Source organism: Ipomoea triloba, chromosome 15 (genome assembly GCF_003576645.1).
Source record: "Ipomoea triloba cultivar NCNSP0323 chromosome 15, ASM357664v1".
In the NCBI taxonomy this organism is placed as follows: Eukaryota; Viridiplantae; Streptophyta; class Magnoliopsida; order Solanales; family Convolvulaceae; genus Ipomoea; species Ipomoea triloba.
In genome coordinates, this window is record NC_044930.1 from 13644964 (window position 1) to 13667416 (window position 22453).

General features: G+C 32.8%; 1 protein-coding gene and 2 pseudogenes across 1 annotated transcript; 1 reads left to right on the forward strand and 2 right to left on the reverse strand.

The window, feature by feature from the left end:
* Window positions 1-5837: 5837 nt before the first annotated feature.
* Window positions 5838-12313, forward strand: LOC116007011 (cyprosin-like). The gene is made up of 14 exons (XM_031247565.1): window positions 5838-5959; window positions 6891-7251; window positions 7335-7395; window positions 7653-7747; window positions 7838-7950; window positions 8049-8217; window positions 8357-8396; window positions 9083-9147; window positions 9254-9367; window positions 9465-9529; window positions 10211-10361; window positions 10435-10554; window positions 11560-11648; window positions 12062-12313. The coding sequence occupies exons 2-14, from the start codon at window positions 6904-6906 to the stop codon at window positions 12144-12146; spliced, it is 1515 nt and encodes a 504-aa protein (XP_031103425.1). The 5' UTR covers window positions 5838-5959; window positions 6891-6903; the 3' UTR covers window positions 12147-12313.
* A 660-nt stretch (window positions 12314-12973) lies between these two features.
* LOC116005727 lies at window positions 12974-13856 on the reverse strand (annotated as a pseudogene).
* A 1634-nt stretch (window positions 13857-15490) lies between these two features.
* On the reverse strand, window positions 15491-16373 carry LOC116005728 (annotated as a pseudogene).
* Between the last annotated feature and the right edge of the window lie 6080 nt (window positions 16374-22453).

A 22453-nucleotide genomic window follows, 5' to 3' on the forward strand; every position in this document is an offset into this window, starting at 1 on the left:
CAAATTTTAAAAGTTTGTAATATTTATGAAAATTATCCCTTTATTTTTTTATTTGCTTTATTATTATTATTATTATTATTATTATTATTTATTAGGTCTTCTAGATCGATGATCTATAATGGGGATTATATCCCAATAACTGTGCTTGTAGGATGGTCGGTAACGGACGCACTACCCGGGGCAAGTTCGACTCGACATGGACCGACCTCTTCTTCTCTTTGTTCCTGACCATTCTGTGCATCGAGTTACCTTAGTTGGCTTAAATGCGAGTTCCCCAGCTAACCTCAAGTGCTTGACCCCCTCTGATCAGTTTCAACCTAATGAGCCTAGTATAGCAGCGAGTTTCCTCCCTTCAAGGATGTTAGGGCACGTGTAGGCCCACCCTTCGGCCGTGGTCGAGGCCTATGCATAGGCTGCACGTGCCTTTCATGCTGTAAAGCCAGAATTTGTCCCTTTCCTCTTGACTATTATACCACATTTATTACGGAGAGAGGGGACTTTTGACTATTTCTAGCAGCTAAGCCTACGCTCGGGAACCTTAGACCAACTATCGCATCCTCTCGAGCCCTCGAACCTAACCGACAAGCATACTGTAGACAAACCGAGACCTGGTCTGACCCAACTTTCAATACATCACAATAGTAAACACATATTTACTACTTCATTTTGGCGCCATCTATGGGGATCGGTACAAGACAAGCTGACCACTTTGCTTTACCAATCTCCAACAATAATGTATCCGTACTTGGATTGCCTTAATGACCCTAAGGCGAAAGCCGCTAGCTCCGACCTCCGATCTCATCTCAATTCACGAATGGATCTTAACTAGACCCCATCCAAGGGAGCTCTTCCGTCGGACCCGATTAATGTAATTTAACAAGGACCGATATTTCCATCAGCGACGCCTGGGCCGTTACCATACCCGTATCAATAGTGGTTGAATTCAACATTCCTTTACCCCCAAACTTATCCCTTTCAACTAGTTCCCGTCATGTACCTGCAACTCATGTTCGTGCTAACTCCTATTATCCCAGCAGCCGCTCAAACTACTGGACTCGGGGTTAGGGAGCTCGAACTGCCCATCCCAACTCGCCGATCAATAAGAGGAGTAGAGGCCAGGGAACCTGAACTAGGGACGACAATTTGCCTCGCCCTTGACGAGGATCCTCGATCCCCGCCTCGATGAGGATGGGGTTGGGGAAAATTTTTGGGGAACGGGGATGAGGACGGGGAATGTATGTAATTCCCCGTCGAGGATGGGGACGGGAATACCCCTCCCCGCCCCGTCTCCAAATAATTATTATAATTAATTAATAAATAAATATAAATATAAATAAATAAATACACACACACACACTAATTTAAGATTTTGAATAAGAATCGCGTGGACGGGGATGGGGACGTGTATGGTGATGGGTTCGGTGTTTGGAGACAAGGACGAGGAATATACTCCCCGCCCCCGCCCCCGTCCCGTTGCCATCCCTAACCATAACACCCCATTCCACCGAGCCGATCAGTTCAATCTCGGATAGGGTTAGTTGAGCGGTCCAAGGCTGAGTTCAACCCTAGAAGAAGTATCTTTGATCACATTAGACCGCCGACAAGAGACTGACTAGTGGTGTGGGACGATGGACATATGTTTGTGGATCGTCCTGCAGGGATTCGAAAAGGGGATTCATTGAGCTCCCGAAGGGGATATTAGACCAAGACAAGCAAGAGTTTAATAAATGGAAGCGACTGCTTAGAACACCATTCACAACTGAAATCATGGAACAACATTACCCAATTGATTTACGCATCCCGAGAAATCATGGAACAACATTACACAACTAGAATACAGACCCCGAGGAGCACATCAATTCTTATTACGACAATATGCTCATGATGGGAGTATTAGATGCCGTAATGTGCTAGGAATTCTATTCCGCCTTATCAAGAAGGGTTTAAGTTGTTGGAGTCTGGATCAATTAGCAACTTTGCTTAGTTGGCGCAAAAATTTGTACAACGATTCGCCACGTCAAAGGCAGTTTGGAAGCACTTTACCTATTTAGAGAAGGCTAAGCAGCATGATGGGGAGTCGCTGGCCGAGTTCTTAGAAAAATGGAAGAGCACATTAGGCGAAGTTGAGCTGATAGATGATCGGACGACAATTAACATGCTTCACTCCTCGCTCCAGGCAGGAGCTCTTTGGCAAGCGACGCCAAGAAGAGGGCCAAGGTAGATGAGATTATTGAACGGAACAAAAACAGTTACCTCGATAGCAGAGATGTTAAATCAGTCAATCCGTCTTCTTATTATTCTATGCCCTATGTGAATGAAGAAAATCTTACTCCCTTTGTTAGAGATTTAAGGCGTTCTAAGAAGCTGAAGATACAATTGGCTGAACTTGAAACTGTTAATCAAATTGTGAACCATCAACTTGAAGTGGCTCGAACTGAGCTTGCTACTGTCCTACTATGAATGAGCCTATTTGAAGCTGATGTTGATGCTCCAATAACCAAGAGTGGAGGAAATATTCCTGTGGTTTAAATAAATGCTTTGACTATTAATTTGCAAAAAAAAGGGGGAGTACTTGGGATTTAGGGGGAGTAAAAATAGTTATTGGTCTTGATTAGTTCTTTGTACACTGGTTTATGAGCATGTGGTCTCTTGGGTCTATATTTTGTTTGAACAAATGCCCTTTGGATAAGACTTATTATCCTTTATTTTAGTAACTGCTTATTTTACTTGGTTTATTTTTGGTTAAACTATGTTTTCGTATTTATGGAGTTGTTTTGCCAAATAATAGTCAAATGGGGAGTTTGTTAGTGTTTTAAGTCTAAACCCCAACTTGTAATTGGCTGAAATTATTATGACAAAATTAGATAGGTTTTAGTTTTGTGTCTGTTAGAGTTTAAAGTGAAGATCTGGCCAAGCAGACACTACGCTAAAGCCTTACTCTCTGTGATACATCTAACGGTAAAACAATAATCTTTTACGTGGATATTCAATTAGGATTACTGGTCTACCTATTCAGTCAGAGTAGTATATATAAGGGAGATGATCCAAGATTAACAACAACTCTACTACGAAGAATTCTAGACTTGAATCATGGACATTCTCTCACATACTTTACAAGATATACTCTAATTCATCATCTTCTCAAGACATATGGTCTGAAGCTTTACGAAGAAAAACTTGATAAGAAAACATTGATGCTTAATCTGTGGACATGAAGACCATGCAGCTGTGGTGCAGTGTAAAGTGAGTCAGCAAATCGAACAGCAACAGAACGGCTTTCCAAGATGGGATATCTTGGACTTCTGATTGCACATATCTCTAACTTCGACAATCTGCTATAACCTCTACAGTTGGGTACTGACCATGTGTGGATCACATTGGATGAGATTGCTTCATCTCTTACCTTCTGTACGATTGGTGTTGGAGATAGTGAATTGGGCGCATTGATGGTCGTCCCACAGATGTAGATATACGTTGTATCGAACTGGGTAATCAATATCTGTGTTATTTAGTTTTTGCCAGTTATATTTCCGCACTTTACTATTTACTATTGCTATATATGACAGATCAATTGGTTAGGGTTCTTGTGATATTAACAACAAGTTGTTTAAGTCAGAAAGTAGACCAGTCAGTAGAGATTATCAAAATACATAAAATCACATTATTACACAACTTTGTAGTAAGTTTGAGATAAAAAGTCATCATTACCTAGTATAAACAATAATTATATCGAATGCATTCAATATTAATATTATAGAGGTCCTAAAAATTAAATTATAAATAAATTGATTCAAAGTTGTATGGAAAGAGCAATAACTGTGCTTTTTTTTTTTGAATAAAGCAATAACTATGATTAAAACCTAAATTTGAACTTTTTTTTTTTCTTTTGGTATCAAATGTGATCGAGTAGGAGGGGAGAGAAACATACACACACAAAACAAACAAACAAAAAATAATACTTCAAATTTATTTTTAACGAGGCTTAATTAAAATTATTTTTAATCTAATTTTTCATAATATTAAGTTTAGTATTAGTATATAAAATTTATATATTTAGAAACTATACTAAAAGTACTATTAAAAAAATAAATTTAAAAATAAGTAAAAAACATTAAAGAAAATAAACAAAGAAGAAAGAATTAGTTTGACTAATGAATTGTTAAGATAAAATATAATGGGATAGAGAGATTAACAAAAAAATAAAAAATAAAAAAAAACGTTATGTGCAGGTAAACCCCAATGTTTTTTTTTGTTCCATTATAAAATATTTTACAAAAACCCAAACTTATCAATGAGTTGGATTTTTTTTTTTAGAAAAATGGTAGGTGTATTCCATCCTCCGAGTCGCACAGCGTTTTAACCGAAAGAACTTCTTGCGCAATTCATGCGTTTCTATTTTTATGACCAGAAATTCTGTTCCTCACCTCTTAAAAAGCCATCAGGCAAGCGATGTTTGTCTCGCATATCACTATGAAGATAGGGATCTTTACAAAAGGCTTTATAAAGCTTTCGTCTCAATTCATATTGAGCCGCGAGCAATCTACGTTTGTGATCTCGTATATTTTGCTTCTCAACTCCACAAGCTTTAAAAGTAGATTATGAATTGTACACTTGACACTCACCTATTTTTTTATAGATAGTAAGAATCTGTTTTTATTTGTCATACATCATGGGGGTTTACAGGAGATCCCAGAGGCTCGCTCGGAAAGGCTGCTATACCATACCTTTTGACTTAACTCTACTCTAGTTGAAGATGAAGACGTAGGGAGGATGGGAATGAGGTGCAACCGATTAAAGAGCGATCAGGAGGGTTTAAAAGCGCCTTGCCTGACTTCCCGCCAGAAATAGAATATTTATTGCATGGAGTATAACTCCTACAAAATACTTAATTTTTATTAGAAAAAAAAAAAGAAGAAAAAATCATGATCAATCTCCTTTTATTAATCAATCAAAGTATAACATGTAATATGAGGTAAAAAAAAAAGTGAGAATCCATTCCCTCTCCACCTAAACTTGTTTATTAAAAAAAGAGGTTCTACTACATATATTCCCAAATTCTTCACCTCCACTTTTACTCCATGATGTGACAATCAAAGATATGATGTTTTCATCTTGAAAAATACTTCATGGACTCCCAAAAACATACTCCCAACTTTTACTTCCACTACTTGTGTTCAAATTGGATTGGAGGAAGGAAAAAAGGATGGATAAACATCATAGCCCCTATTAATTTGAGCAATCAATGCATGCCAAATCATAGAGAGTAAAAAATGAGAGTAGGAATAAGGAGTACATGTAGAACTACCCTTTCATCTTGTAGGTTCTAAGAAAAGTGTCTATATCAACAATTTGTGAGAGATAGTAAAAGTTGCTAGCATGGGAAGCTCAACTGTCACATGAGTGTAGTTTGGGAGAAGAGACCAGAATAACCTTTTAAAGTGAGGGGAGCTTCTTGTGTGCAGTAAGCAAATGTCTAACTTTTGTGTTCAGTTGAGTTACCAATACCTTGTCAGGCCTATGAAATTGAGGATTCAATCTTTTGAGAGAAAAAAGATAGTAAAAGATAAGAGTAAGATTTTTTAAGGGCAAAATACCCTCAAATCAAATCTTATGCTTTAACAAATCGGACATTGACGGGTAATAAAAAAGCCGATTGCACGACTGCAGAAGTTAGGCAGGATGTTGCATGCAGCACCATTCTCTTGATCTCTCCACCTACCAGCCTGCCCTTACATTCAATACTACGTAGACGCGCCGAATGGCACGTGGTCCCCAGCTTCTCCATATCCTACCATGCCATCTTCACACTTGTATAGTGTGCCCTGACACTTACCTATACTCTACTCTATCTATCTATATATATAACTATATCTACACACTTCTCAAGACTCTCCTATTTGTGCTCCTCTTTTCTCTGTTGACCCATCTGCGCCATCTTCATCATTTGTGCAAGGTCAAGGTTTGTTCTCATTTCTCAACTCACTACTCTTGACGATCTTGCTATTTTATCTGCTAAATCCATGCCGATGAATGGATAATCATATGGGTTTCATAACTTGTTAGTGATCATAGGTTCTTGAGAAGTTTGCGCTGCTATTTCGTCGTTGACTGTCTTCTTGTACTGAGAAAAAAAGATTAGTTGAACAGAGTCGTTTGTTCTAGATGACTATGTGCCCTTGCTATGATGCTATGCACTATTTCGGTACCGTGAGAGTTGAAAGTTTGAAACTTTGATTCTTGACACTAATTTTCTGGGTAGATAAACTGATGGGTTTTTCTTTGTGTTCTACCAATTTCTCCATAGAAACGAAAAGTAGTATGTACGACGTTGCATCTTGTTAAGATATAGCTGAAGGAGTCAACAAAATGGTGTTTCTTTAAGGTTATTAAAGTATAATTGTTAATATTAAAGTGAAATGCATACATTTCTTTCATAGCTTTAATTTGATGAATCCGAAAGTTCTCGAGCGGTTCATATAGCTAAATGTTATCCTGTAAGAAAATTATATTCTGGTAGCAAGTGGTAGTGAAATGAGAAGTGCCTATTCTTAGAGCCAAGTGTCCATCTAATGCTAATCAACATCAAATGAACATCTAGTGTCAATTTCCCTGTCAAATAATTGAAGTAGGCATAGATAGGTGATTTCTGTTAGGATGAAGCGCCTATCACTAAGCCAAAAGCTATAGCTAGTAGCGAAGGCGCAACTTTATTTCCTTATACTGCCACACATTTCGAGAGTCAGGTGCTGGACTTGGCCTTGTACGGGTCTCTGCCCAACAATTTCCCACTCGGATAATGGAAGAATTGGAGTCATTTCCAGAATTATTGAAATTAGTTGGTTTTCTACCGGGAGAGCTAAGATGTTTAATACTTGTTTTGTTGTTTACAGGAAACTGTGGAACATGGGAAGGAAGTATCTGTGTGCTGCTTTCCTTTTGTGGGCTGTTGTGTGTACTGCTCTTCCAGCTGCTTACTCTGATAATAATTTACTGAGAGTTGGTTTGAAGAAGAGACCTTTGGATCTTGAAAGCATAAAAGCAGCAAAAGGAGCTAGATTGGGAGGCAAATATGGGAAGGGAGTGAACAAGAAGCTAGGTGACTCAGATGAAGGCATTGTCTCTCTGAATAACTATTTGGATGCCCAGTATTATGGTGAGATTAGTATCGGTTCGCCCCCGCAGAACTTCACCGTTATATTTGACACTGGCAGTTCTAATCTCTGGGTTCCATCATCAAAATGCTACTTATCTGTAAGCCCTGCTCGCGTGTAGTTCTCTTTCCCCTTTTATAGCCCCTCAACTCTCTTTTTTATTATCTTTAAGTTACTTTGCAGATTGCTTGCTATTTCCATTCAAAGTACAAGTCAAGCAAGTCCAGTACATATACCCAGATAGGTAACAATTTATTTGTGGAGAAATGTTCCTTTTTATGCTTTTGAGCTAGATAGCTTATAGTTGGTTTTGTGATTGTTAAGAGTCCCACATTGAAAATATATGGGTTTATAAGGCTATGGGTTAGACTAGCTAATTGATTAGATTCAGTCTTTTAGTGTGGTTTGTATTATAACATGGTATCAAAGCCAGTTGACTGAATTATAACAATGATCAGGTCTTCCTTTTAATTTTAGCTTTTGTTTCCTATTGCTATTCAGGGAAGTCTTGTTCAATCACGTATGGATCTGGATCCATTTCTGGCTTTCTCAGTCAAGATGATGTTCAACTTGGTGACCTTCTTGTCAAAGATCAGGTGGATTTTTGTTTACTTCGGTTTATGCATTGGATGGCTCGTCTCTTCTCTTCCCATAGACCCCTAATGGCTCCCTCCCTCCCTTTCTAGGTCTTTATCGAGACTACAAGAGAACCCAGTCTTACGTTTATAATTGCCAAGTTTGATGGGATACTTGGGCTGGGATTCCAGGAAATTTCTGTTGAAAATGTCGTGCCTGTCTGGTAATGCCTTGAATATGTTCGGAGCTTGGAAGTACATGAACTTTCTTTTCTTCTTAACTTGACAAATGTTCACCTCTGAACCGATTATGGGTGTGTAGGTACAACATGGTCGAACAAGGCCTTGTAGATGAGCCAGTGTTCTCTTTCTGGCTTAACCGTGATCCAAAAGCGGAAGTCGGAGGTGAACTTGTTTTTGGTGGTGTTGATCCAAAACACTTCAAGGGAGAACATACCTATGTCCCTGTCACACAGAAGGGCTATTGGCAGGTACACGAATGCTTTTGTTATCTTCTTTTCGGTTTTCTTTTTGCTATTTTCCATTTGTGTTCTTCTAAGTGGGGACAGGTAGAACACGATCTGTTCATATTGTATTATTCTTCATTCATTCTCCTTAATCTTCTTCCAGATTGACTTGGGAGATTTTCTAATTGGTAACAGCTCAACTGGTGAGAAGCAGCATTCTCCATTTCTTGGTTTCTTGAATTTCATAAATACTTACAGCTTTTTCTCATTGCTCATGTTAACATAGTCCCTAAATTTTTATTTTTATTTTTATAGTTTGTGTAATATTGCCTATGTTCTACACAATCCAGCTTATGATTAAAACATTTCTGAAATTTAGGGAACTACTGGTTTTGGTTATTATTATTATTATTATTATTATTATTGGGAGTTGAAGGGTGAGGGTTAACCATGTCCCCTCTCAAGAATATCTATGGTGGTGGTGTTTGGTTGGGAACTTTTGCACAAGTTTTGATACTCATTACCATGTGCGTTTGTGTACTTTTATTATCCTAGATTCAAATCTTTTGGTATTTATATAACCCATTACCCTTTTACTCCTCTACTTTTAAACACTGGAATTAAATAAAAAGGTCATTGTCAATATGTATTATATATTTTTATATATTTATTTATTTTTATTTTAATTAATTAATTTTTTATTTATTTTGATTCCAATTCTTATTTAGTATCAAACAAAGTGACTCCTACTTAAACCCATTACCATGACGAAATATTTGACTCTCATTACCATTACGATTCCAATTTTTGAACCAAACACACTCCAAATTGTTTCTTGTGTTTATTGTTTCTTGTGTTTTTACATTGGTGATTATCTTTTCTATTTTAGGCTATTGCGAAGGTGGTTGTGCTGCTATTGTGGATTCCGGAACATCTTTGCTTACCGGTCCAACTGTATGTTCAACGTTCTTCATTTCTTGTTGACATTTGGGGAAACACAAAATGTCAAGTACTTTGTTTGCGTCTAGCTAATATTGAAACTGCTTAATGACATCTTTAGGCTGTTGTGACTGAAATCAACTATGCCATTGGGGCAGAAGGGGTAGTCAGTGCCGAGTGTAAAGAAGTAGTCTCCGAGTATGGAGAGATGATATGGGATCTGCTAGTATCAGGGGTACTTTTCCTTATTGGAACATTTTCCTTTTAACGATGATTTACCTGTTTCAAACTTCGTGCTCGTAACTGAAATCGAAATTTTTTATGGTCTGCAGCTGAGAGCAGACCAAGTTTGTTCAGAACTAGGCTTATGCTTCCTTAATGGAGCTTGGCATGAAAGGTTAGGATTTCTTGCTCCTTGCAGAGTTCTTGAAGTGTGTGGTACTAATTTGATGATATGTGTTGTTCAAAATTTTTTTTTGATGATGTGTGTGTAACTGTGTATAAAATATAGAATATTGAAAATTTTAGAGGATCGTCAATCAGTAATGTTAAAACAATAGTTGTAACATAGAGACTTTTAACGCAGTTTAGGAATTCCCTATTCTATGGGGTAGTTGTCGTGTTAGGAGAAAAGCCTAATTCACTATGAGCACAATTCAAAGTACAACGGTTGGAGTCACTTTTACACAATAGACTCGATCTTCCTATCTATCTATTGAAACCTACCTATTGCACTCTCGTATGTGCACTAGAACGGTATAAGGTTCTATACTTTTCCCTAATACACCGAGTACCCAATACAATGTGACGAATTTTGTGCGTGCTGCTCTTCCTATGCTTTGGGAAAAGGATCCTTTTATAATGCTTTAAACTCTTGATCCTTGGAGTATTGGGAGTATGAAACTCACTTTGTTTGGGATTCATTCTTCTTTCCTTTGAATTTTCGTATTCTTTGTGTCCAGACGGTGCTTTTGCCAATAATTTTTAGACAACAATATATTTTGGGCCAACAAATACAAATGACAGATTCTTATCCCACATATGTTCAATGATGCATGAGACTACTATTTCCTTGCAGTTCTATCATCAAAACGGTGGTCGAGAAGGAAGCGGAGGGAAATCTCACTTCAAACCCATTGTGCACTACTTGTGAGATGGCTGTTATTTGGTTGCAGAACCAGCTAAAACAGAAGGGAATAAAGGAGAAAGTTTTTGAATATGTGGATCAGGTGAATATGTATGAAATTTTCTGCCACCAGGAGCAGCAGCACATATTAAAATCTAATGTTTTGAGTTTCACAGCTCTGTGAGAAACTACCAAGCCCAGATGGGGAATCTGTGATCGATTGCAATAGCATTTCAAGCATGCCTAATGTTACATTCGTCATTGGGGATAAAGACTTTGTCCTCACCCCGGAACAGGTATGCATGCATGTTCTTTTACCTAATTCATTCGTTTAATTTTGCATTCTCGAACGCTTCAACTCACAGAGAAACAACAATTAATATGCCTCGGTTCAATAGTACAAACAGTAGTACAATTAGTTATTCTAGGATATCAGTAGTCTTGGATGTGATACTGGCAAGCACAGGCTATGAGCCATTTCATAAAAGGCATCTGGCTATGTATTTGGCAGAATAAAGAAGGCATTACTAAGAAAATAAAGTAAATGCATCATCATTTCAAATAAATATCTTTAGCTATTACCCTATCAAACTTATAAATTGTTACGATCAAGTGCTTACCACTACGCAAAAGCTATAGCGCACCTGCCAGCTTACTTGGCCTTTCAGGCTTCCGCCTAACCGGCTCTAAGATCATCCCCCAATAGGAGTTTTTTATAAAGTTTTTTCATATGAAAAAATTTGGATGGGGTTTTTCGATAGAGGAGAGGGGGGGGGTGTTGCTGGTTTTTGTTCCTGCAAATGCAAAACTTTTGTGGGGTCCATTAAAGCAGATTAAAAGTCTAGCGAGTGCTGCAGGTGCACCTGCCACTCCCAGTTGGGCGCTCTGCGCGTGAATAAACTTCTTTTTGTCATAATTTTTTTGAACCTTTTCTTTTTTCCTCAAGTTTTCCTCTTTTCTCTTCTATTTCTTATTTGGCATTGCAAAACCGGCAAAAAAAAAAAACTTACATTGTTGAGGTTGCTCTAATACCACTACATCAAAAGCTATAGCTAGTAGCGAAGACGCAACTTTATTTCCTTATACTACCACATTTTCGAGAGGCAGGATGCTGGATTTGGCCCTTCAATCGTCCACCTAACAATCCCTTAGTCACCTAGTGTTGGACTTAGCCCTTCGGTGACTTCCGCCCAACATAAATCCAAAATGATAATAAAGAGAGAAATATGCTGCTGGGTTACTCTATTCCTTGGTCTCCCTGCATCAAATCTGTGACCTGGAATATTTCCTCATATATGCAGTATATTCTCAAGACTGGAGAAGGGATAGCTGCGGTCTGTGTTAGTGGTTTTCTTGCTTTGGATGTGCCGCCACCTCAAGGCCCTCTCTGGTAAGCGTTCTTTGCTTTTGGCCCTGTTTGGTAAATAATCAGCCTATCAGTCAATTTTGGTTTATTTGACCACTATTAGTTGGTAAATAATAAGCTTTTTGTTACTTCAAAATGCTAAAATTCAAAAGGCAACTCAAAGCAGCCTTTTCAATTAGCTTTTTGAGAAAAGAAATTATACCAGACAGCCATCAGGTAATAGCTAATCAAATAACTTTCTACAATCAGCCAATATTATTAACAAATCATACCTTCTAACCCAAACAGCCAACCCAATCAGCTAACAACCATTTACCAAACAAGACCTTTATCAACAGAAAAGCTTATGATGTGGAACACTGTGGAAGAAGCATCATGTGCACATACAATTATAGTGTGGTGCAGTGTATAATTTTGTTTGCATTCTATGGTTGCAGGATTCTTGGAGATGTGTTCATGGGGGCATATCACACAGTATTTGACTATGGAAATCTCCAGGTGGGCTTTGCTGAAGCAGCATGATACCGTTTTATATGTATCTGCTTTCTGTAGCTATCTGTTGTCTATAATGCATTTAGATATGAGTCTACAAGACTTGGGTATGTATTGCACTGTGGATGTGAACTTAATCAAGGTTGTGTAGTGTATTACACAGCCCTCTATGTAATGCATTTTCTACGTTACATCTCTGCGACTCTGCATATATATAGGTTAAACTAGTATTTTACCCGTGCGATGCACGGATGAAATTTTTTTATTAGATATTTTAATAATAAATTAGAGGTTAAATTATAAACAATAAATAATTATCATATTTTTAGTGTATATTTGTTCAATAATAAGATAAGTGTAAAAGTATGAATAATATATTTCTCGATATTTAATGTTATTACTATCTAAATAAATATGGGAAAAAGTGTAAATAATTTTATTACTATCTAAATAAATATGGGAAAAAGTGTAAATAATTTTAAAACTATCTAAATAAATATGGGAAAAAGTGTAAATAATTTTAAAAATCATTAAGATGATATGGGAAAAAGTGTAAATAATTTTAAAAATCATTAAGATGATTAAAGATTCTTGGAATCAAACTGTATTTGAATGTTTTTTTAAATTACTTGATTTGAAACAGTTTTGTTCCCATAGTTTTTTTTTTTTGTATAATAAATATGTTTGAATAGTTTAAAAAAAATAGTATACAATAGTCTGGAATTAAAAAAATCTCGAAATTAAAACATAATTACTTTAATTACTACTGTAGTAAATTTTGTTTTGAAAGTAAAGAAGATACTAAATTTAATAACAATTATAAAGTTAAAATATTATTTTAGAATGAAGTCGAATATTTACAAATTCTGAAAAACTTCCTTGTATACAATGTTTGCTGTTGAAGTTTTTCTGGTGCTTTCACTGTCACAAATCAATATTTTCAGCCCTTCTGGAGTAGTGACCCTAGAAACTGCAACATATAATTGTCCATGACTAAAGACAGGTTTTTTTCAAGAATAGGCCTACATGAGAAAGCGATTGTCCTTGACTCTTATTAATTGTCATTGCATATGAGACAATTAATGGAAATTGTCTTCTTTGAAATTTAAACGGCAACCTCAAGTCTGATGGAGTAAGTGACATTCTCGGTATGAATACTTTCTCACCTGCACTGGTTCCGGACAATATCCTTGCTTCTAGAACATGGTTTCCAAGTTTAGTAATTACCATTCTTGTGCCATTACATAAACCAATTGAGTGGTCAATATTTCTTAATAGCATAACTGGAGTGCCAACTTTCAATGTCAATGCATGATTGGGTACACCTGAACAGTTGATTCCATTTAAAAATTCTGGACTGTGAACATCAGCTAACATATCAACATTAGAATCAGATTTGCAAGTACTATCACAACTCAAATATGTAATTCCATCAGACGTGTTTAAAGAACTCATATATTCATTTACAGAATGTACCACGTCAAGTGTTGGTGCCAATATCGCCCTTTTTTGTAAGTACGATGGATCATCAATTATACTTGAGAATGATGGATACGTGCTTTCCACAATTGCTTTAATGGGATCTGTAGAATACTGTAAGAGTATTTGTCCAGGTATCTCTATGTATTCACATTCATCTGTTTGCCCCTCAATTTTGCCATCTCCAATTTTTGCAATCCATTCAGAAAAATGTTTCAGTTGTGCATAATCATTATTTGAGGATGAGTTTTTGAGTCTCATATTCTTTGTCAAGCGTAGGACTTTACAATACCTCCATAGGTAAGATGCATTTATTGTTGCATGCACAATATCTTGCCTAGTTCCTTTTGGTATAACTGGTAAATAGAAAAAAGTAAAAAAATAGAATTGAAATGAAATTAAATTGATTTATGGCCTACTCTTTTATGAAAACACAAAAAAAATATTGTTATAAAAAAAATAAATAATATTTTTACACTACAATTGTGTTGTTCTTCACATTGTCCTTTTATTATTATTATTATTATTATTATTATTATTATTATTATTATATATAAAAGATAAATTTCCCATAGCTCAAATCCCTACCTAAACGACAAAACCAAATCCCTACACTATTTACAATAGTCAATAATAAAAATCCACATAGTATTCGTAATTCATAAGCTTAAAAGTATATCAATTCTTATGCATTATCTTTATAAAAAGAAAAAATTAAAGAATTCATAAGCTAATAAGTATGTCAACTCCCAAGCATTGGCTAACCAAAAAAAAATTTTAATTATTAATTTAATGAAAGAATATATTACCGTCTGTACGATTTTTGGGACTTAGCCGTGACTGTTTTATTGAGGTGGATTCCAGCAGCTGTTTCATGAGTATTATAGTCTAAATGTATAGTTTTTAAAGAGTATGGAATAATGTAGCTTAAAACTTAGTTGAAAGACAATAATTTTGTATTTATACTTCTGTGATGTAATCTTTTAGTTTAATGAATAATATATATTTTGATTCTGCTCATATTTAGAATGATTATCAATGAATATTTGATTTAAATTTACACCATAATAAATTCAATAAATTTATAATTATTTTATTGATTTGGTACATATAAAATAAAGATTTTGCTCATATCTGTAATTATTTTCAACAATATTTGTTTTTATTTTACATTGTGGTGTTGACAGAAATAATATCCGTAATATATAATTTAAGGAATTAATATAAATTTTTATATAAATTTTTAAAATAGATTGTAGTTAGGGTGCTTGATTATGTTCAAATGTTTGTTTTGATAAGCCTATTTTTTAACAATTAAATACAATTTGATTTCTTAATTATACTATTACTAAATTTCATTTCATTTTTTATGAGTAAATTGAATCACATAGTTTGTTATTATATAATTTTTTTGAGTACTACTGCAAATGTTACAATGTAGTATCTGTTCATTTGAAATTATATATTTATATAGATAGATAGATAGATAGATAGATAGTTAATATTTTTATAATCTAAGAGTAATAAAAAATCTCATAAAAAAAGATTAAAAAAATATAATATATGGANTAAATAAATATGGGAAAAAGTGTAAATAATTTTAAAAATCATTAAGATGATTAAAGATTCTTGGAATCAAACTGTATTTGAATGTTTTTTTAAATTACTTGATTTGAAACAGTTTTGTTCCCATAGTTTTTTTTTTTTGTATAATAAATATGTTTGAATAGTTTAAAAAAAATAGTATACAATAGTCTGGAATTAAAAAAATCTCGAAATTAAAACATAATTACTTTAATTACTACTGTAGTAAATTTTGTTTTGAAAGTAAAGAAGATACTAAATTTAATAACAATTATAAAGTTAAAATATTATTTTAGAATGAAGTCGAATATTTACAAATTCTGAAAAACTTCCTTGTATACAATGTTTGCTGTTGAAGTTTTTCTGGTGCTTTCACTGTCACAAATCAATATTTTCAGCCCTTCTGGAGTAGTGACCCTAGAAACTGCAACATATAATTGTCCATGACTAAAGACAGGTTTTTTTCAAGAATAGGCCTACATGAGAAAGCGATTGTCCTTGACTCTTATTAATTGTCATTGCATATGAGACAATTAATGGAAATTGTCTTCTTTGAAATTTAAACGGCAACCTCAAGTCTGATGGAGTAAGTGACATTCTCGGTATGAATACTTTCTCACCTGCACTGGTTCCGGACAATATCCTTGCTTCTAGAACATGGTTTCCAAGTTTAGTAATTACCATTCTTGTGCCATTACATAAACCAATTGAGTGGTCAATATTTCTTAATAGCATAACTGGAGTGCCAACTTTCAATGTCAATGCATGATTGGGTACACCTGAACAGTTGATTCCATTTAAAAATTCTGGACTGTGAACATCAGCTAACATATCAACATTAGAATCAGATTTGCAAGTACTATCACAACTCAAATATGTAATTCCATCAGACGTGTTTAAAGAACTCATATATTCATTTACAGAATGTACCACGTCAAGTGTTGGTGCCAATATCGCCCTTTTTTGTAAGTACGATGGATCATCAATTATACTTGAGAATGATGGATACGTGCTTTCCACAATTGCTTTAATGGGATCTGTAGAATACTGTAAGAGTATTTGTCCAGGTATCTCTATGTATTCACATTCATCTGTTTGCCCCTCAATTTTGCCATCTCCAATTTTTGCAATCCATTCAGAAAAATGTTTCAGTTGTGCATAATCATTATTTGAGGATGAGTTTTTGAGTCTCATATTCTTTGTCAAGCGTAGGACTTTACAATACCTCCATAGGTAAGATGCATTTATTGTTGCATGCACAATATCTTGCCTAGTTCCTTTTGGTATAACTGGTAAATAGAAAAAAGTAAAAAAATAGAATTGAAATGAAATTAAATTGATTTATGGCCTACTCTTTTATGAAAACACAAAAAAAATATTGTTATAAAAAAAATAAATAATATTTTTACACTACAATTGTGTTGTTCTTCACATTGTCCTTTTATTATTATTATTATTATTATTATTATTATTATTATTATTATATATAAAAGATAAATTTCCCATAGCTCAAATCCCTACCTAAACGACAAAACCAAATCCCTACACTATTTACAATAGTCAATAATAAAAATCCACATAGTATTCGTAATTCATAAGCTTAAAAGTATATCAATTCTTATGCATTATCTTTATAAAAAGAAAAAATTAAAGAATTCATAAGCTAATAAGTATGTCAACTCCCAAGCATTGGCTAACCAAAAAAAAATTTTAATTATTAATTTAATGAAAGAATATATTACCGTCTGTACGATTTTTGGGACTTAGCCGTGACTGTTTTATTGAGGTGGATTCCAGCAGCTGTTTCATGAGTATTATAGTCTAAATGTATAGTTTTTAAAGAGTATGGAATAATGTAGCTTAAAACTTAGTTGAAAGACAATAATTTTGTATTTATACTTCTGTGATGTAATCTTTTAGTTTAATGAATAATATATATTTTGATTCTGCTCATATTTAGAATGATTATCAATGAATATTTGATTTAAATTTACACCATAATAAATTCAATAAATTTATAATTATTTTATTGATTTGGTACATATAAAATAAAGATTTTGCTCATATCTGTAATTATTTTCAACAATATTTGTTTTTATTTTACATTGTGGTGTTGACAGAAATAATATCCGTAATATATAATTTAAGGAATTAATATAAATTTTTATATAAATTTTTAAAATAGATTGTAGTTAGGGTGCTTGATTATGTTCAAATGTTTGTTTTGATAAGCCTATTTTTTAACAATTAAATACAATTTGATTTCTTAATTATACTATTACTAAATTTCATTTCATTTTTTATGAGTAAATTGAATCACATAGTTTGTTATTATATAATTTTTTTGAGTACTACTGCAAATGTTACAATGTAGTATCTGTTCATTTGAAATTATATATTTATATAGATAGATAGATAGATAGATAGATAGTTAATATTTTTATAATCTAAGAGTAATAAAAAATCTCATAAAAAAAGATTAAAAAAATATAATATATGGAAATAAATATATTTAATGAAACATTTAATAGCACAAAAATCTGGTTTATAACAGAAATCCAATTTATAAAAACATGACAAATTAAAAAATACTCACACCAACATAAATGCAAACTAATTCAACATAACTTTCAAACTTTCTGAACAAATGTAATAAATAATTCACCAAATAACTCCACCCTTGTTCAATTTCAAGGTTTTTCTATCTTCACAATCGATTTTGACTTCTTTCCAACATTGGATGAAAATGAATCATTCAAGGTACGTTTAATGCTGTTACTGGAAGATCCAGATCCAATTATTTCAACATCAACGTCTTTTTTGAGATCTTTTATTGGTGTTGTGACCTCACCACCTGAAGACAATTCCTATAAAAAAAATGTTTCTATAATTTATGTTGTCTAATATTTTCAAAGCTAAAAGAATAAATATAAAAATAGTTTATTATATAACAAAGATAAATTACCTCAACACTGTTATCTTGACCATGTTGGAATGTGGAAAAAGCATCTGAATCCTATACAATGAAAGTATATATATATATATATATATATATATATATATATATATATATATATATATATATATATTATTTACTTTGTATTATTTAAAATTTAATTACAAATTAAATATGAGATATTTCCAACCTGGCTCTCGAGTACCATACTATCACGAACTTTTGAAATAAGTCCTGGTTCACGACAAAGTTTCATTACGGTCCAAGATCCATAAAAATTTGATAGGTGCTTTGGTTTTACTTGAACCTTAAACAGAAGGGTTTGGTGAACTACAACATTCATTTCTGGGGGAAACGAATCCATTTCATCCTATACAATAAAGGATTTGAATTAGTATAATTCTAAAAAAATAAAAGAGAAGTTGAATATAATACAATAACAATTAGTTCTAACCTCCACATAAGATTTTTTTAATTCAGATGCAGATTTTCCAAATAAATCATTGCATTCACGATCCCATAGTTGGAAGGCTGCATTCCCAGTCGCATCAGAGACTCTTATAGTAACTTTATATCTAAAGGTACCATCGGGCCAATATTTATTGCATTTCAAGCAATGAAAACGATTCAATGACGGTTGAAATTTTTTTAAGCACCTATTACAGGATAAATAACACCAATCTCCAATATTTTGAAAAGCCACAATTTTGGCTAACACCCAAAAGCTTCCAACCTATATGTTTACAATTACAAAAAATCAAATAGTAATTTGAGAAAGAATATTTATGATTTTAAATTTACACTTGTGTTGACAATTGTAGTAAATTAAATATACACACCTCAGGAGCATCGTACAACTGACTAATATTCTGGATTGTCTCAGTGTTGATCTCATCTGCTATTGTAGATGATGATATTGTTGATGTACTAATTGAAACCTTTGGTGTAAGAGTCACATTCCCCCTTATAATTTTATTTAATATTATTCAAATTATATAAATCCCCCTTATAATTTTATTTAATATTATTCAAATTATATAAAACCCCCTTATAATTTTATTTAATATTATTCAAATTATATAAAAAGTATTAATAAAATTAAATATTCTTATTCAAATTATATAAAAAGTATTAATAAAATTAAATATTCAAATTCAAATTATATAAAAAGTATTAATAAAATTAAATATTCAAATTTAGTACGATTTAATGTTTCAAATAAAATTAAATATTCAAATTTAGTACGATTTAATGTTTCAAATTCAAAATATACGTACAATAATTTGAAATCACCAATTTGCTGACAATTATTATTCATCACAAGCTTAGTGGCACCAAATGTATTTGTGATTGAAACCTCACCTAATGAATAAGATAACAAAGATTAACATTATAGGATGTTTTATATTTTTAATAAAAAATAATGTAATAAATTTACAAAGAATAACACGTGATGATGAAATTAGGTATTTACCATTATACATTTTTGCACGACACATCTGAATTATCAACACAACAGGTTCCGAATCTGGGTGGTCCACAAGCGGGAGCAATAAATCAACATATTGGTCCCAGAAAGTACATCTTAAAGTTTTTTCCCTGTATATAGTTGTTAAATAAATAATATTTATTTTCAAATATAGTAACATAAAAAAATAATAAATTGTAATATATAAAAATATATTTTAAACATTACTTACTCATGATCTTGAATAACAATCTCCATGAATCTTTTTTGTTTCCCAGAAACTAATGTAGTGCAAGGTGATTGCATAGATACAATAAAGCCAATCAAATCTATTTTAACAAATAAATAACTGTAAATAATTAAATTAGATAACATATGCTAGAAGATGAAGTTATTGTATACAAAACAATATTACCAAATAATTATGAATAAATTATATCTTCTGGTTTAAGTTGGCCAAACTCCTTGAATTTATAAATATTGTTTGGGAAACTGGTATCTGCATGTTCAATCACTTCTGTGCCCCGCATGGAACTGAGCATGTATTTGTGTTGAGTGGTTTTGAATGCCATAGAATTGTTGGAAACAATGAAATTATTTATTCCGTATAAACATCCCTCATCAAGCATACACTTGAATTTTTCAACATGTAGTTGCTTGAATGTCAAGTGTATACGGGTACCCTGATATATTAATAATAAAATAGGAATTGTGAATGAATGTACCCAAAAAAAAAAACAAATTTTACCTATTTTTTCAATGCAAATAAAACATAAAACTTTGTATTAAAAAAAACAATGATATACAAAATTTTAAAAAGAAAGAAAAAAAAAACGAACTTAAAACAACAATTGATAAAGCCAAATAATAAATAATAAATAATAAATTATAAATAATAATAATAATAATAATAATAATAATAATAATAAAAACAAATTTGTAGAGGGGTTTATAGACCATATATATGAATATGAATTAGAAAATATAGATTATGATTCAAGAAATTATATATATATATATACCTCCACATCTTCCAACACAGATTCTAAGGTTGCACCTCTGTTGTTCTTTACTTCGTAAATACGAATCAATCGTACTATTATTGACCACTCAGTGTTGTAGGCGTTTATCTTATTGAGTGTAACAAAAGTAGGGGCCATTATAGATATAATTTTTTTGCTATGCTATGAGGCTATAGTAGTTCTAATATATAGTGAATGATGTAAAATAAGTTGAATTCATATTGATTTATATAGTGGTATGAGATTTATTACATAAGAGATTTATTTGGAAAATAATAATAATAATTGATTAATAATTATTATTGATTGATTATTTATTAATTACAAATGAGTAAATATAATCCTTGACTGTATTCTAATTAGGCAAAATTAGGTAATTAGGGTGGTTGTTTGTTGGACTAAGTCAAATCGTAGAGTATAATGACCATATATATGTTAATCTTATTAATTATGTTTTGATTCCCCAGCACCCATGCTTTCATCTTGAAACCTTCGGCCATTATCCACCGTTAATATCCAATTATCCATTATATTTTTTTCATTTAATTATATTAATTTATTATTTATGTTTTGACTAAAATGCCCCCCAGTTTTTGGGGGGAAAAGCTTTCCAGGAACTTCTGTTATTATATATATATAGATATAGATTTAGTAAAATCGCCTAGGGATCATAATTGTGATCTCACCCATGGATCCCAAACCTTGGGTCCATCCCCAACCATTTACACCAAATTCTGCACCAAATTTTACACCAAAAAGAATATTCTCAACATATTCTTACACAAACTTTTTCCATCTCCAACCCATTTCACCAAATTTTATTTCTTCACTAAAATAATTTGTTTTCTAAAAAATTAATACTTTGTATTATCTTTAAATATTTTAATATAAAATATAATTATAATACAATATTATGCAAATAATATAAAGTAATTTTTTAGATTTAATTTTGTTAAATCTATACTTTATGTTGTTTCATTTTTAATTATTCTATTTCAATATTAGTCTTGTTTTAATCGCCTTGATAAGATCTTTCAAATGATATAATTTATTTTTAATAATATAAAATTTATATTTAATAATTTAACAAAATATAAAAATATATTAAAACTAACTAAGGATATAAAAGGAATTAAAAACAAAGTTAGAGGGCAAAATGGAAAAAAACTTTCAAGCCAACTATGGCGGAAGATGAACAGTACATCACCAAATTTGGTGATGTACTGTTCATCCTCCGCCAAACTTTTGCCGCGATGCCGCGCCCCTTGGAGAAGTTTTACGCCATTTGTTTTGGTGATTTGGCGATTTGCCCGACCCCTTTAGAGATGGCCTAAGTGCGTAAGGCTTTTTGGGTAATACCAGGAGAGGTTGTGGGTTAGGGGTGAGAACCACCCGTCCAGGAGAGAACTGAGAACGCTTCTCAGCGCGCCATTTGTCCCGGATGTAGTTGCACCTAACGTTATAATTAGGTGCACCTAAGTGCATGAATGTTAACAAGTTAATTACTTGTACTTGTAAGTGAAAATAAGTGCAAGTAAAATGTATTACAGATGCAATTAAATTATACACCGAACATCAATACTAAGTGCACTTAATGTTATAACTAGGTACACTTAGGTTGCACTTAGGTGTATGAACGTTAACAATTTAAATTATTCGCACTTGTAAGTGAAAATAGGTGCACTTGTAAGTGAAAAATAGGTGCACTTGTAAGTGAAACTATGTGCACTTTTAAGTGAAACTATGTGCACTTATAACACAATAACTTGCACCAAAGTTCGAGTTATTAACAAAAATGTCACCGCGTCTTTTTTTTAAAATTATATCT

Excerpts from the sequence above, each read along its gene's own strand:
- LOC116007011 (XM_031247565.1), top strand. The coding sequence starts at position 6,904 with ATGGGAAGGAAGTATCTGTGTGCTGCTTTCCTTTTGTGGGCTGTTGTG. Across the intron at positions 8,397-9,082 it reads AATTGGTAACAGCTCAACTG|GCTATTGCGAAGGTGGTTGT; the intron begins GTGAGAAGCAGC and ends TTTCTATTTTAG. Across the intron at positions 9,530-10,210 it reads AATGGAGCTTGGCATGAAAG|TTCTATCATCAAAACGGTGG; the intron begins GTTAGGATTTCT and ends ATTTCCTTGCAG.